Source organism: Protopterus annectens, chromosome 3.part0, assembly GCF_019279795.1.
Source record: "Protopterus annectens isolate FY-2018-M chromosome 3.part0, PAN1.0, whole genome shotgun sequence".
Classification (NCBI taxonomy): Eukaryota; Metazoa; Chordata; order Ceratodontiformes; family Protopteridae; genus Protopterus; species Protopterus annectens.
Window position 1 is genome coordinate 1,882,075,771 of NC_056731.1, and position 13,393 is coordinate 1,882,089,163.

The 13,393-nt window shown below is 43.7% G+C and overlaps 1 protein-coding gene across 2 annotated transcripts in view; it reads left to right on the forward strand.

Annotated features, from left to right (window-relative positions):
• The window catches only part of LOC122797152, a 457,322-nt gene that overhangs the window by 191,800 nt on the left and 252,129 nt on the right, over positions 1 to 13,393 (forward strand). For both annotated transcript variants that reach the window (XM_044065959.1, XM_044065960.1), the window contains exon 3: positions 2,210 to 2,332. In XM_044065959.1, coding sequence (XP_043921894.1) covers positions 2,210 to 2,332 — 123 coding nt within the window. The remainder of the gene's footprint in view (positions 1 to 2,209; positions 2,333 to 13,393) is intronic.

Here is a 13,393-nt window from a genome sequence, read left to right on the forward strand (position 1 = left end):
CAAAACATGCACGAATGCTAATAAAACGCAGTAATGAATACTTCAGAAAACTAAAACTTATATTGAATACAGCCTTGACATCAAGGACTAAAGTCTAAGCTATAAATCAGTTTGCTCTTCTTTCTGTTTTAACTTACAGTTTTGGTGTAATTGACTGGCTCCAAAAGGCGTTGGATCAGTTGGACAGAAAAACGTTTCATGCTTATCAAATAATACATAAAAATCTGTGTATCCCAAGGTTATATATTCCTCCATCTGAAGGAGTTACGGGTCTCCTCGAAATTGATTGCATGTATGGATCTGCAGTCATGGGACTGCATTGCATATCTGCTGATCAGATCCAAACATAGCGAAAGTTTTACAACATGAGGAAAAGAAGTCTAAGACGACCTCTGTTCTTAGTTTAGCAGAAACATTCAGGTGGCAAGCAGGAATGGAAACAAACCAAAAGTAGGCAAAAATAAGACAGTAACTGAATGTGTCGAAAACAAAAGAAAGTATATAAGGAGAAGGATCCTCTAAAGTGATTGCATTTATAGATTTGTAGTCATGCAACTGCATACATATCTGTAGACCTCATCAGATCCAAATGTAATGAAAGATTTAAAGCATCAGTAGAGGAGGTTTAGGATGACCTCTCTGCTTTGTTTAGCAGAAGCATTTTGGTATCAAGTGGTAATGGAATAGACAGAAACTGATTGTCCTAAAAACAAAAGAAAGAATATAAAGAGAAGGATCAAACGATAAAGAAAATGTAGAAAATCCATAAATATAGTGGCAGTTACAGAAATCTCCTGGAACAACCTCATGTTGACTAAGATTTTATAAAACAAAAGTCATAAAAATGGTGCAAAGCAAAGCAGAATAAAATGCATATAGTCGCAGTTAACGTGAAAGTAGTCCAAGATAATCCAAGAGTTCTGCTGTAAGATTTTATAAAGATATGGCTAAGTAGAGGTGAACTGAAACCAAAAGATGAAAGTTTAATAATGGCAGTTCACAATAGTGGACTACATACATGTTGGTTTACAAAGTTTATTGAACATATAGGGGAAAACAGAGAAATGCAGGTTTTGTATGGGGAACCAAGTGTAGAATCCTCAGAACACAGAAGCATCCAACATTCTTCTGCCTTTCAGTATATCGACCTTCATCAGGAGTCAGTATACCGACCTACATCAGGAGTATACTGCAACCAGCAGCAAGATGGACAACTCATTCTAGTTCAGTACTCCAGTACCTGCATTTGTATGCATCTCCCCCTTTTTCTGTATACTGTAAACCAGCATGCAAATAGACCTCTGTCCTGGGCTGCCGTTATTAATCTTTCATCCTTTGGTTAAATTTACTTCTCCTTATTCATGCATCAAATCTTCAAATGTGGTTGTTACAGGAGTTCTCTGTTTGCCACTATAATTATGGAGTTTTCACTTTCCTTTCCTTTTTTTCTTGTATTTTATATTCTTTTTTTGGAGGGGGTCACGTTCTGTTTCCACCTATTTTAAAGCTTCTACTAATTTAAGAAAATGTCAGTCTTAGCCTTGTTTTCTTCATGGTTTAGAACTTTTACTATCTTTGGATCTGCTGACATTAGCAAACATGTTTGCAGATTGAAGACCTGTACATATAGTGAATTTCTAGGAGACCCATGCCTCCTTCAGACCAAGAGATTGAGACTTGGCATGCACTTTTTTATATTGTTTGATAAGCAAGAAGCAGTTTTCTAGTGGAGCTGATCGACTGTATTTTGGAGCCAGTCAATCATACTAAGTCTGTAAGTTAGAACAAACCCTTCAGTACGTGTGATATAGTAATAGGATAACACAACTCGCATCCTTTGCTTTTAAGTGGATTTGGTTTCTATATGAGATAAGTATTTGTTGAGAAACTAGCCTGCAGTGAGTCTTGCAGGACTGAAGATGTAAAAAAAAAAAAAAGAGATTAAATCCAGATTGCATTTTAATTCATGTAACATTTTTTTTATATATTTTTATTGTGGGTTTAATTAAAATTGCATTTTACTGATTCATATAATGTTTTTGCCATGATGTACTGGAAAAGAAAAAAACAAGACATGAATAATATACTGGTGTTTTTAATAAGAAATTTTTATGTTTGCGCCTCAAAAGGTTGTGCTGTAGAAATGCCTTGAATGGCAGTCATGACATTACCTTAGCTACATAATTAGGGTTGTCCTTTTCTTGTGCAGGCTACAGCATCCCAGTGGATCAGCTGTTGCGACTTTTTAAAGATGATAAGACATACCTATCTGATGTTGGGTTGAGGAAAGAGACTGGACAACTAAAGGATCATCTTGAAGACATTCCAAGCAGTAAGTAATGGCTTGGTAATTAGTTAGTGCTACATGGAATTTTCCTTACTGTTTAGATGGGGTTAGAAGAACTGAAAAACAAAATGTACTGGAGAAGGAGGAGGAGTTGTTAAAGGATGTATTCTTATGTTCTGTAATGTTTTTATAACTGACCGTGGATTTTTTGGCTTGGAAGAGTGTTATCACAACAGACTTTAGGTCCGAAACTGCTATCTTCTTTTAATGCAAGTTTTTGCTGTAAAGAAGTTTGGATTTAGATGTTTAGGAACGCATGACCTACTGAACTTTAAAACTGACACGACAGTTATACCTTGTAAGACTTACATTTGAAATGGCAGTGGCATGCATGTCTTTCTGTGAGGGCAGTCTGCCTATAGGTCAAACAAGTGGTAAATGTATTGGTGGGGGCTGCAATTTGATTGGTATTTTCTCATGTCTGTGCATTGATTGATAACTTCAATATTATACTGAAATAATGGATAAACAAGAAGATCTCTCCAAATACATTTTAAGGAAATCATGATACATTCTGAATTTTTTAAAGGTCATAGTAAATTCTGCTTTTCTTTACTGTGTTCAAAGCATCATTTAAGCATTAAAAACATTGTAACATTGGCATGATCACATAGTACAGCTTAATTAATATAGCAACAGAATTCATTATCTGCAAACTATGCCACATGCAGGATTTTACAACAGAGAGTAACTGAGAGAGGGTTGAGCTGCAAGTCTCAGCGATCATCTTGCAGTGCGGTACTTTACTCACTGAAGGGGAGAACAGAAACCTGAACAGATTTGGCAGCAAGTTGTATACGTCACCCTCAGTGTCCAAGTGCCAAGGACAAGTAGTTGGACAGATATAGAACATGACTGAGAGTTTGCAGTACTAAACCCTAAAACTCAGAGTTCAAGGTTTGCCATTGTGACTCAGAGAAGGTGGGGAAGCACATTATTAAGTGTAGTTGTGATGCCATTGAGACAGCATTCATGGAATCTGCTATGGGATCAGTCCTTAGACAACACATATGACTGACGATTAAGGCATTACTGGAGTATAGTAAAGGAGGACAATTTAGTGTTTCCTTAGACAAAAATTTCCTGTCTGGGGTCAAGTCCAAGAGCTCTCTAAAAAGTTGGAATAAAAAGGTAAGGTGATAGAAACAATAAAACAGCTTTTTCATTCCCCTGTTCCAAAATGTATCTGAAGCTGCCCTAAAATCAGACCTTTCTACAGATGCCTGACTAAAAACCAGCAGGACAAGAACAAGAAACAAAAGTGGCAAAAGTAGAACAGCAAGGTGATTAAAGCTTCAGGCAACAGGCTGATAAGTCTTTCCAACCAATCCTGACTCCTGCATTCCTTTCCAAGCCACACCTACTGCATGGACCTCTTACTTGATGGAGGAGGCTAAGAGGAATTGTCAGATGTTACATCAGAATGCTAGGTAAATAGTAAGAGATGCAAGATAGAATTTAAAGCCAAGTCATCCTTTATGGTGATGCCACCTGTTCTGGAAGAACTGACCTTTCTCCTCCCTGACCACTTGTAAGATTTTTTGTGACATCATTGATGGATCCTCAAAGATGTTTCTACTTCCAGCCTTTCTCTTGTACTCAAAAAGGATGGGCTTGGAGATTGATTTTGTATCTTTCAAAACTCAGCCTGTTTTGAAAGTTCCAAGATTCAGGATGCTAACTACACAGTCCTTTCCCATGTTCCTACCCAGGTCTTTCCTAGTGAAGTTGTATCTGGGTAATGCTTACTTTCATATTTTCATTTTTTGATTTTGAATGGAACACCGAAACTCTCTCAAGTAGGAGACTATTTCTAGTTTGTATCCTTGCCCTTTGAGCTCTCTGCATAACCCAGAGTTTCCATGAAGTGACTGGTGCTCATTGTTCTCTACCTTGAGACATGGGGAGGTGAATATTTATCCGTATGTAGACAGTTGCCTCATTCAGGCCATAATGAATCAAGAAGCTGAAGGTCACAAGAGTTTACCTCTGAAGTAAAAGTAAAGGTCCCAATTGGTGGAAGCAGCCCTACCTAAGCTAAACCAACCAGGGGAGCTGAGAGGCCCTAGCCAGGATGAGTAGGAAAAGGAAAGTAAACCTTAGCTTCTCCTCAAAAGTTCCAAAGTTCTCATGTCAAATCCTTTCCATATGTCAGGAATTCTACTGCAGCATGATATGAAGAACATAGTAGAATTGTGTGGACCTGATCCTCGAAATAAATCACCTTGAGTCAGTATTCATTTAAAGAAGCTATATTTGGAGTAGTGCTTTCCTTTTGTAGATTTCATCAGATCAAGAAAAATATGAAAACTTTGGAACTTCATAAGGTTCTGTCTCCTTCCCGAACCACAACTTGCTCTCGAGCTACTCCCTTTAGCATTTTTTATGAGTTTATCTCTGGAGACTAGGATTTCTCTGAGTTTCCCCAGATCAAGTTGTACAATGAAGACTGTGACAACCGTGCCCTGGCCCAGCAACCAAGGAGCCTCAATCCTCACCACTAACACCAGGGAGGTCGTCTCCGAGAAGAGAGAAAAGGATAACTAATACACACAGTAAAGTACAATTTCCCTTAAGTGCACACAGAGATCACAGTCACTGTGGGGCTGGTTGCCCCTTTGCTCACCAGGTCCCCAACAAGACTCCCCACTGGCACAGCTATAGGGTCCAAGTCTCAGCCTAGCTGGGCAAGCTAAAACCTCCAGTACCCTCTCTGTCCAACCAGTGCTTTGTGTCCCTGCCCAAGTAGCTGACACAACACACACACACTTTGAGATAAGTATTTATACAACTTCATAGACACTCCTGGGAAAGGCTGACACAGGTTCTCCAGCTGTGCCCCTTTACCCCGACCATACGGTAGTCATCCCTGCCACCACCCAGCTAATAATATCAGTTACTAAAAGGCCCTTAAAAGGGTGTCCAGTTATTACTGTGCAATATTATTATCCAATGGTAATGTGACTATTCAGTCTAGGCTTATTAGAAGGGCTTAGACAGTAAACTCTATAAATATAAAATGTACTGTAAAGCATAATTTATCTCTACATAAACCAGCCACAGGTAGAAGGTTTTAAAAATATATATAATAATAAATAATTAAAACACAAGACAGAACTACTACTCCACAGAGATATCTAAGAGTTCTGAGATCACACAGAAACTTAAAATAATACAGTAGGACAGGTCTGATTTCAAAGAAAAATACCTAATTAATCTTTACTAGCTTTAACTATTCCTACAAGAAATCACAGTGCTAAAACTTACATGTGAGCATAAGCAGAGTACTGAGTTAGATATCCAGGATCAAAATGCTCCTCGGTCTTTTGTGAGAAATAGCATTTATACATTACTAACAAACATGTCTCTAAGGCCCTCCCAAATTACATCATTTTTGACACTTAGTCTGGAGTTCTCAGGCCACAAACTGCACTATTTAGCAATCTAACACCCGCTCAGAAACTTACAACAATATAGGTAATTTCATATGTATACTCTTAACAGAAACCAGATAAAACGAACACCAAAACCAAGTAAAAATATATGAAGAGGATCACCAAAGGAACACTGCAGCACTAAATCCATAATATTTATTGAAAAAAGTTAAGTGCTTTCGTCAAAATCACAAGACTTCATCAGAACAAGAACAAACAGAAAATGCCATATTTAAATACCCTAACCCTTACAGCCATTGGTTGACAAAGCAAACATCATTTCCTGTAAAATAATTAAGCAGTTTAAAAAGACAGTAATCACAGTAACTGCCCACTACAACACACCAATTGCCACCTACCAACCACATAGACATTAATGTATTGTGTATTGAAGTATGATTTAAAACACAGATCTTGAATAAAATCACATAAAAAGCTTATTTTAGTTTTAATACAGAACTAATGGATAACTTGTCATTGAGCCCAGGTGGTTGACATGCATTTAATTTTATCTGCCACTCGAGTTCTAAATATTCAAGGAAGTCATCATCGGGCCCCCCTCGTGGACCCAGCTCTACTTGTTGAAGTACAAAAAATTAAAAATAATTTGTCGGATGTACCTTTATATGCTTAAATAAAGCATTGGTTTCTTTGTTTTTTAGTATATCATAGTTGTGTTGATATATTCTTTGTCTAAGGGTTCTGATTGACTTCCCCACATAGTACCCCTCACATACCATATAGGTTGCAATATATACCACTCCCATGGTGTAACAGTAACACTTCTTAATAGTAGTAATTTTACCATAGTTGCTGACTCTAATGGAATCAGTGTCCAATATATAAGGGCATTGTCCACACCTCCCACATTTAAAAGTTCCACCAAGGCCTGCCTTTAACTTTTTCTTCTCCACCAGGCCTTTCAAGGAGGTGCCATTTTTGTAAACCACAAGAGGTTTTTCTCCCAATCTTTTGTTCTTATCATCCAAACCAAAAATGGTCCAAAAATCATAAATGATGCTTCTAATGTTAAACAAATCCCTGGTGAAGGGCAAGACACATGCCCTAGTAAAACTGTCAGTTTTTACCAAACCAGGGGTTCTATTCAAACCTTCAGGCTTCTCCAAGAGTGTAGAATAAATACCCCCAGCTCTTTTTGATTTGACTTCTTTAGCTATGTAATTGACAAAGTTAAATGGGTAACCTCTTTTCTGCAACATACCCATTAGGACATCAAATTCTTTAATAAAATTGTCCTGGTCAGACATCATTCTGGCCAATCTTGCATATTGACCCTTGACAAGGGATTTTTTCTGATGCAGAGGGTGGCAGCTCTCAAAATGCAACAAAGAGTTAGAATAGAAACCAGAGCAATAAAGCACATTCCACATCTAAATTCTGGTCATAAACTTTAGCCTTAAAACATGAAACCTTCAGCCAGATGCACTAGAGCCGAATTCTAACATGAAAGGGTCACAACATGCTTCACTGGGCCAGTAGAGTGCAATGTTGTCACATATTTTGCAGTTTCACATTTCACAGTATTCTTTTACACTCAAGAAAACATGCCTGTATTTTACATTTATTTACAAATGCCAGAATTATATATCAAATTCTATTTGACAAGGCTGTCAGCCTTCACCCATCTCTCCCCAATCGTCACAACCCCCCCCCCCCCCGGTGAACTCGAGCAAGTTTCTCAAGTGCCCCTTGAGAAACATCGCTTGAGAGTGTCAGGTCTGTCTGGGTGTACCTCACCCCATTCCCTGTCTTGAGAGCCCATCTGCATTAGCATTGCTACTCCCACTGCGGTGCTGCACGGACATATCATATGCTTCCAACCCCAGACTCCATCTTAGCAACTTGGCATTTTGCTGACTGGCTCTGTTTAATCATGTTAGAGGGTTGTGATCTGTCTTCACAGTGAATTTTCTTCCATACACATAAGCCTGAAGTTTTTGTAGTGCCCACACTATGGCTAGACATTCCTTTTCTACCACTGCATAGCATTCCACCCTGGGTTGGAGCCTACGACTGAGATAAACCACTGGGTGCTATTCTCCCTCTGAAGAAATCTGGCTTAAGTACAGCCCCCACCCCATAGTTTGAAGCATCCACCTGCACAACAAACTCTTTGCTGTATTCTGGACTGGCTAACACAGGGGATCCTCCCAAAGCTTCCTTAAGCTTCTGAAATACCTGCTCACATGCTGGGGTCCACACTACCTTATCTGGCCTATTCTTCCTTGTCATATCTGTAAGGGGAGCAGCTATGGTACTATAATTGGGAACAAACTTTCTGTAGTACCCTGCTGTCCCTAAGAATTCCCTCACCTGCTTTTTGGTAACAGGTGCAGGCCCATGCCTGAATGGTTTCCACTTTGGCAGGTTCTGGCCTTATCTTACCACTCCCCACACTATGTCCTATGTAGGAGACCTCTGCCATACCCACCTGACATTTGTTCAGCTTAATGGCCAACCCTGCCATCTCTAGTCTGCCCAGCACCTCCCTGACATGCTGAAGCTGCACTTGCCAGGAATGGCTGTAGATTGCAGTATCATCCATGTAAGCAAGGGCAAACCCTCCTACTCCTGCTAAGATTTGATCTACCAGCCTCTGGAAAGTCTCTGGGGCATTCTTCATCCCAAAGGGGGATCTTTGTGAACTCATACAAGCCAAAAGGATTCAGAAAGGCTGATTTCTCTCTAGCACTGGGGGTCAAGAGCACCTGCCAGTAACCCTTGGTAAGATCAGTGGTTGTAAGATGCTTTGCCCCACCCAGCTGCTCTAGGGCCTCACCTGTCCTAGGCATGGGGTAAGCATCTGCCTTTCTGTGACTATTTCAATTCCTGTAATCCACACAGAACCTGGTGCTGCCATCCTTCTTTGGCACCAGTACCACTGGTGGGGCCCAGGGACTGTTGGACTCTTATCACCCCTAGTTTCAACATCTCCTGTACCTCCTCCCTCAGAGTTTGACTCTCTCAGTCACCCTATAAGGGGCCTGCCTAATAAGCCTTTGCGGTCCTGTATCCACCTGGTGCTGCACCAGGTGGGTGTTCCCTGGTTTCCCAGTGAACATGTCCCCAAATTCGTGCAACACTGCTCAGATTTCTCGAACCTGGGTAGGAGATAGCTCCTGGGACATTGCTATCCCTTCCACCGAGGTGTCAGTCCGAGCCTCCCTGAGGAGATCAGTCACAAGATCTCTCTCAGACTCCTCCTGCAATCCACTGAAAATGCTCAGCACAAGGGCCTCCCTATCATGGTAAGGTTTCTTCATGTTAACATGGTACAATGCCCCTGCCGTCTGCCTAGCACTTCCACCATGCAGTTAACATCACTTACCTTTCTTACCACCTTGTAGGGTCCCTCCCAAGCTTCTTGCAGCTTGTTGTGTCTGACAGGAATGAGAACCATCACCTGCTGCCCCACAGCATACTCTCTAGCTTGAGCATTCTTTTCATACCACGCCTTTTTCTGTTGTTGGGCTTCTGCCAGGTTCTCCTGGGCCAGGCCCATGAGTTCCCTGAGCCTTGTCCTGAGGTTCAGGACGTATGCCACAACAGACTCCATGTGAGACTCACACTCACCTTCCCACTCATCTCGAATTAAATCTAGAGGTCCCCTCACCCTATGCCCATACAGCAAATCAAAGGGTGAAAAACCTGTGGATTCCTGGGGAACATCTCTGTAAGCAAACAACAGATGGGGCAAATATTTGTCCCACTCCCTCTTAAACTGATCTGCAAATGCCCGTAGCATGGACTTGATTGTAGAGTTTAACCTCTCAACAAGACCATTAGTCTGGGGATGGTAGGGGGTGGTCTTCATGTGCTTCACCCCACAGAACTTCCACAGACACGCCAGCAGGTCTGACATAAAATTGACACCTCTGTCAAACAGTATTTCCTTTGGGAAACCTACCCTGCTGAAAATCTCTAGCAAAGCATTTGCCACCTTCTCTGCCTCAATGAAAGTCAAAGCCACTGCCTCAGGGTATTGTGTAGCAAAATCTACAATCACTTGGATATACTATTTCCCCATGGAACTTGGGGTACTCAGAGGACCCACAATATCCATAGCTACCTTCTGAAATGGCTCGTCAATCACAGGCAAAGGCATCAAGGGAGCTCTCACACTGTCTCCTACCTTGCCTACCTTCTGGTACTGCTCACAGGTCCTGCAGTACCTTGTTACATCTCTGGAAATTCCAGGCCAATAGAAGTTTTGCATAATACGCCTCTTTGTATGTTTTATGCCCATATGACCTGCAAAGGGAATATCATGGGCTATGGCTAGAAGCGCCAGACAGTAAGCTCTAGGCAATACCAACTGCTGTACTCTCTCACCTTCTAGCCCTCCCTCAGGAGTACACTCTCTGTACAGTAACCATTTGATGTTATGTGATCCTATCTCGCCTACATTCTGTACTGATGGGTTCGGAGCCGATCCTCGGCTCCGACTCGGCACGCTATGCTATAGAGCGAAGTCTCTCATTGGCTGAGCTATTCTATATCCCAGGATGCACCACCGCTACTTCCCCAGATCTCGTTTGCCGCTTACAAGCTAGGACGTGGTCTCGAACTTGGCTGAGCTAAGTGCTGTTTTTTTCTGAGAGTTTTCTGTCAGAAATTTCCTAAATCTTTATCCAAAAGCTGTTTTAACAGCTATTGTTGTGTATACGTGTGTTTTTGTGAGAAATTTGTGGTAAAAATTTTGTGTTGGACAGGGAAAGGTTTCCGTTTAAGTTAGAGGGGCCTTCCCCTCATTCTTATTGAGTCTTCTTGTTGTTTCAGAGGTCAAGTACCTGTTTAAGTTAGAGGGTTCTTGGCCCTCTTTTTGGTGTTTGTCATACATTTAAGTTTGTTGGGCTTTCGCTCTTGTTTTAAAAAAAAAAAAAAAAAAAAAAAAAGTTCTTTATTGTTGTGTGGCTATATATATAGTGTTTTTTCTCTTACATATAATTTGGCAAAGTGTTTACAATTATGTCTAAGGAGCATAGACCCTCCGGGTTTAAAAAATGCACGAGATGCAACTATAAAATGTCCATCACAGATGATCACTCCTTATGCGTTTACTGCTTAGGCGCCAAACACCTTCAGGAGTCCTGCAGCGTGTGTCACGCCTTTTCCTCTCGGGTCCTCCAAGAGAGGAAGAATAAATTGATCTTAAAAGGGCTTATCAAACCCTCCTTCGAAGAGGCCTTCTCTTCCTCTCCCTCTCCAGATATGAAAAAGAAATTGTCGGCTCCGACCAGCCCGTCGGAACCGACCACTAAGAAATCTATGCAGGCTTCTCCATCGGCTCCACAGACTTCGGAGCCAAGGGTGGAACGGTCTGCCTTGATGCCTCCAGCCTCGACTCCTCTGGTTTCGGAGCCAATGGCTGGGGCTTCGAGAGGCGGGTCATCTTCATCGGCTCCACTGATTTTGGAGCCGAAGAGGGTTGCCGGCTCAGACACTTCCCCTTCGGCGCCGAAGCCCTCATCGGCACCGAGGGAAATTGCTATGGAATCTCCCTCGGCACCGATATTGGTCGAGTCCATTCGGAGCCGGTCCCCCAGTCCTTCGGAGCCGATGGAGAAGTCAGCTCGGACCCGATCGGTCTCCTCCCGATCTTCCAGGATGTCGGATTCGGACATCGACAGGGTGCTCCTAAGACTGTTTCAGTCTCCTGTATTCCAGAAATTAGTTTCGGCTCCAGCCCATTCGGAGCCGATGGCCCACCCTGTAGTTCTGTTTCCTCCTCTAACAGCCTCGGCACTGTTGGAGCTGGTGCTGGTGGAGCCGATGGAGGTTTTTGGGTCGGCTCCGACCCTTACTCCAACCCCAGCTCTCGAGTCGGAGTTCGGTACACGGACCTCCTCGGTCGGCCCCGGTGGGGACGCTTCGGGACCGATGTTTTCAGTTCCTAGCCTTCCTCTCGGTGCGTCGGCTGCGGGGGTGCCGTCTACTGTTGTGGCCCCAGGGGTTGGACCTTCCCAGGACTCTGGCGGTCCGGCCTTCAGGGCCATGAGGAGTGCTTTGGCCAAATCCTCTTTGGCTACCTCCACGGTCTCACCGGCACCTTCCCTACACACGGAGACTGGGTCTTTCGTAGTCCCCCTGTCGCTAGACAGCGGAACCCTGGGGCCTGAGGTCACCCCCAGTGGGGTTTCCCCCCCTCCTGGAGGTCCGTCTGAAGCTTCTTCGGAGGAACCCCCAAGGAAAAGACTGTGCAAGAGGAAGCACGTCGACTCCCCGATGAGTCTCTCACGTCGGACACCAATCTTGATGATGCGGAGGGGTCCCCTAAGTTGTCCTCAGATGATGTCTCCTTTGCAGACATCTTGGAAGCCCTCAAACAACGAGGCGGCTGGCATTCCAAACCCCCTTCCGCTGACGAGTCGGTGTTCCTCAAGGCCTTGGGCTCAGCCCTCCACCTCCTGGGTGTCTCCGCCTTGACGAGCTCCTAGATTTGATCTGTCGAAGGGCGGGAGCATCCAGACTCTGTGGAACCGTGCCTGCTCGCCCAAATAAATTCTTATCAGCACCCCCAGAGAAGGAGTTTCTGACCAAAGGTGTGGCTGTAGATGCCCTGGTGGTGGCATCTGCTACCCAACAAGATGTAACAGAGGCTTCGATGTCCGTCCATCCTCCTAATAAGGAGTCTAGGAGCATGGATCGGTAAGCGCACCCTCAGTTCAGCGGCCTTTACCTTAAGGTCCCTGAACTATTTGACGCACTTCACCAGATTTCAGAGGGATCTGATCAAGGAGCTTTCAGATACCCTCTTGGGTAACCTACCTGAGCAGCTGGCCCAGACGGTTGGCTCTCAGTTGGCTACGCTGTCATCGATATCAAACTTGTCCATGAGGCTCATTTCATATGCAGCCGAGGCGAGTAGAGCGGCAGGTACGGGTGTTGCTCTCACGGAGGCAAGCCTGGCTCCGCCTGTGTCATTTTGTGGAAGCCTTTAAGTCTTCCTTTGCCGACGCTCCCTTTGATGGGTCCTCTTTGTTTGGACCCAAGGTAAAGGACACATTGACCCACTGTGAGCAAGAAGGTAAGACTTTGACTGCCGTGGGCACGATTTTCCACTCCCTTCGGCCTTACCCCAAGGCTAAAAGAGGAGGGAAAATGTGGTTCCATAAATCCCAGAAGTCTTATCCCTCAGCAGGACGATCCCCTTCTAGAGGCAGAGGAGGGGAAATTTTTCTGGAAGACGCCGTCCCAGAGGTGGCAGAGGCCCCGCAACACTGGAGACCGCGAGTCCTTTCGTGGCTCTTCAGCCTTCCACAATCCCTGAAGGATTGCCCGACTGTGCAGCTCCGAGCCAGTCGGGGTCGTTCGAGGCACCTAAAAGCCTGGGAAGGTATCACTCAGGACCGATGGGTGCTTCAATCATAGCCGGAGGTTACGCCATCCCTTTTCACACCCTCCACCGTCCAAGAAAATCCCGGACCCGCCACCCAGTCAACGGAAATCGCAGCCTTAGAAATCTCAAAGCTGCTTCAAAAGGAGTCATCCAACCGGTCCCCAGACCAGATCGGATTAGGGACTTACTCAAGATTCTTTTGGTGCCAAAAGACCGGGGACTTGAGGCCCATTTTGGATCTCAGCATCCTAA